We start from the raw sequence: 3722 nt of genomic DNA, 5'->3' as shown, positions 1-3722 counted from the left end.
GGAGATATATAAAGTCTACAAGCCATGTCTGCTAAAGATGGCAGATATATAAAGTCTACAAGCTATGTCTGCTAAAGATGGCAGATATATAAAGTCTACAAGCTATGTCTGCTAAAGATGGCAGATATATAAAGTCTACAAGCTATTGCTGCTATTCCTTGTGATTAACATGCATGTCTGAAACAATCCACAAGTGTGTTTGCATGTGTGCAAATCACACTCATGTAAAAATGAGAGGCGCCTTTGTTTGCCTTTGTACGTCTCAGGGGCATTAATGCAAACATAACAAGTCCATAGACTTGGCTGCCACGTGATGTCATGTCTGAAAGCCAGACGTTGGAGGGGGGACGGACGGACGGACCCAGAAGTTGCTTACCGGTAGTTTATTTGAGGATTTTGTTGTAGGGGAAGAGGGGCAGGTTCTGAGTGAAAGCAGGAACATCCATGACGGCTGTGGTGGCATCGGGCATCTTGGCTGAAGCAAGGAGAAAGGTGAGCTTGGACACCTCGCCGTACGTGGAGCCGCAGATCTCTTCCTCCTCGTCTCCTTTGAAACATTTCTTCTTTTTGCCGACGTTCCTGTCGTTCTCCTTTGGTCCGAATCCCACCACGTGCACACTGAGTTTGCGGCTGGTCGGCCCTCTGTGATCCTGGAACCAGGAGACCAGCTCAGCCCGGGTCATCTGCTTCAGAGCGTCAGCCTCTTTGTTGAACCTATCAAAGACATACTGCTGGGTGACCACCTCGTACCAATTCCTGTTCACCTCCTCCCCCAGGTGGGTGTCCTCGCTCAACTTCTCCTTCACCAAGGCAGTGACCTGCGTATCGAAGGCCTCCTCGGTAAGTGCACTCAGCATCTCCCCAAACAAAACCAAAAACTCTTCAATCTTCAACTCCACCGCCTCTGTATTGAACTTCGTGGCCTGGGTCCCCACCGTGACGGAGAAACCCAGAACTCCTGAAGTGATTCTGCACAAGGGGTAGACGAGGTACCCCAGAGTCTCTTTGGTTCTCAGGAAGTTAAAGCAAGGTTCTTCCATGTGCATCACAAGTAGCTCCATTAGAGCGTGTTCCCTCAGGTTCTTAGGTCCGGACTGGTAGTAAACTGTGACCTCGGAATTGGCATCGCCCTTGTTGAGTGATTTGACCTTGCACAGGTGATGCTTGGGAGGCAGCTCCACAACTCTGTACACCAGTGGCACCTCTACTGTCAGCTTGGAGAACTGCAATTTGTCTCTGACATATTGCAGGAACTGCGCTGATTCTGTACTATTGAAGTTGCCTTGCACCAGTCCCTCTGCGTACAGCTGAGCCTTGAAGTCCTTGCTGAAGTCCATCAGTTCCTCTACAGTCACTCCAGCTGCCAGAGCCTGGTAGGTCTCCACCGTGGACCAGCGAGAGTGCTCTAAGATCACCAGACGCACGTCCGTGGCGAGCTGCTGGGGTTTAATGAGGACGTTGAAGTACGTTTTCATCAGCTGCTCAGTGAACATGCTAAATACATCAGGGGAGGTAGAGAACTCCGCCAGATGATCGATTATCAGGTGTAGAAGCAACGGCAGCTTGTGGTTGAATCCATTGACCTTGATGACCAGGCCGTGCTCCCCGGCCTCCAGTACATACTCCAGACAGGCCACATCGGCCACGTAGGCAGGCTCAGCCAGGTTATGAGTCAGGATGTTTACCAGCAGGTCAAACAACACCACCTTCTTAGCAGATTGCTGAATTACAGGCGAGATGAGATGAAATACAATGTAAGCCATAGGGAGTTTGAACTTGTTGTCCCTCTTGTACCAGAGGCAGCCCCTGTCTCCGTTGGCTATTCTGACAGGGAACTCTGTGTGCGGGCCGACAGGGGGCTTCAGGGTGAAGTCAGTGGCAATGAACTGGTTCTCTGCAGGGAGGTGCAGCTCCCTGCTGAGCCCCATGTCTGCCGTCCACTGCTCCCTCCACTGCTGTGGGATTTCCTCCACACTGTAATGTGTGCCGAACCACTTCTCCCGGAGGGGACATTGGGCCTGGTGTTCTGGTGACAGCAGCATCAGATTGGCTTTCTCTGGGGCGAGAAGTGAGAGAGCCGCACTGATCACCTCTGGTTTGAACTCGAACATCAGCTGATCTCCAGTCAGGAAGTCCTTTTTAGGGAACAGCTGCATGTACTCACAGACATCCTCCACATATTCTATAGGGTCAGTCTGCTCCTCATAGTGGAATTCATTGGCTAAAATCTGTTGTATCTCCTCATATATTCTTTGCTGTGGGCCCAGTGTCTTCAGCATCCTCACATACTGGAACACAAGGTCAGCCACCTGGTAGAAGTTTTTAAAGCCCTCGTCAGTGAGGGTGACGGAAATTGAGAAGATAGAGGAAGTGGTATTATTGTTGAAACCAGACTCACTGGCTCCTACAGACAGACCGAGAGCCCAACACTTCCTCCTGAGTGTTGAGAGGATGCTGCCTGCGCCCTCGTGACCAATCAGCCATGCGATATAATCGAGAGGCTTCACTCTGTAGTGCGTCTCCTCCTGCGCAGGGAGGGCCCAGGCGATGTTCAAAGCATGAACCTTTTTCACCGCAACCACTCTGTACAGCTTGTTGAAGGCCGGTGTGTCAAATGGATCCAATAGGTCTGAGAATTCCGGCTTGGGCTCGTTGTTGTTGGGAACCTTGCTGAAGATGCCTCGCACCCATTCCTCCAGAGTGTCTAGTTTATGTTGGGACTGAACGGCTAGTGTCATGTAATGGGCAGAGTAGTGTCTCTTCCAGAATGCATGCAGACGTTCATACACATTGACTTTATTCTTCCTCGGCTCTTTCTTCAATGTCTGGGCATTTCCCAAGTAAAACTTACCCATGGGGTGTGCAGGTTTGGCCAGGCTGCCAAACAGCATCTCCTGCCTGTGAGAGTTTGATGGTTTAGCCAGCTGGTACTCGCTGTCCACAGCTTCCACTTCCCTATCAATGGCATCGCTTTTCATCAGGGGACAGATGAAGAACTGAGCCCATCTGTCCAGAGCCTCTCTGAAGTGCATCTTCTGGACATCGAACTGGAAGATGGTCCTCTCACAGTCAGTGGAGGCGTTGTCGCTTCCTCCGCATTTCTTCAGGAAAGCGTCAAATCCATTCTCAGACGGGTACTTCTCACTACCCATGAACACCATGTGTTCCACGAAGTGGGCGAGGCCAGGCAGGTCGGCGGGGTCACTGAAGCTGCCCACGCCGACACATAACGCCGCCGCAGAGGGTTTTTCAGAAGGCCCTTTCTTCTTCCTTTTCTCAAGGTCATCGTCCTCATCTCCTGATGCCACTGGACCATCCTCATCATCTCCTGGTGCCACTGGACCAACCTCATCATCCCCTGATGCCATTGGACCAACCTCATCATCCCCTGATGCCATTGGACCAGTGTAGTTGGATATGAGCAGCGCTCTCAGTCCATTCTCCAGCTCAATGTACCTGTACTGTTTGGGGTCACTGGGTGACTTAATAATGTCGCTGTCGCCAACATTGTCCTCTCCTCCTTCAGCACCTCCTCTTCCTCCAGCTTCTCCTGCTACATGGGCATCTTCCCAGGCCATGGGTCTGGTATTGTCTGAGCCACTTCCTTGCACAGAGGACATGGGTTCCGTATCATTTGAGACACTTCCTTGCAGCATAACAAGACGCCACAGTTTCCTGGACCAGTGAAGGAAAAAGGGAAAAGGGGCCTTTCCTCTGCATTG

The 3722-nt window shown here is 51.2% G+C and overlaps 1 protein-coding gene across 1 annotated transcript; it reads right to left on the bottom strand.

The window, feature by feature from the left end:
- Positions 1-383: 383 nt before the first annotated feature.
- On the bottom strand, positions 384-3413 carry LOC306920597 (nardilysin-like; the record flags this gene model as incomplete). The annotated part of the gene is made up of 1 exon (XM_079497408.1): positions 384-3413. The coding sequence occupies exon 1, from the start codon at positions 3396-3398 to the stop codon at positions 384-386; it is 3015 nt and encodes a 1004-aa protein (XP_079353534.1). The 5' UTR covers positions 3399-3413.
- Between the last annotated feature and the right edge of the window lie 309 nt (positions 3414-3722).

The sequence above is a fragment of the Electrona antarctica genome (genome assembly GCF_951216825.1).
Source record: "Electrona antarctica genome assembly, chromosome: 3".
Taxonomy (NCBI): domain Eukaryota; kingdom Metazoa; phylum Chordata; class Actinopteri; order Myctophiformes; family Myctophidae; genus Electrona; species Electrona antarctica.
This window is presented reverse-complemented; position numbering and strand designations above follow the sequence as displayed.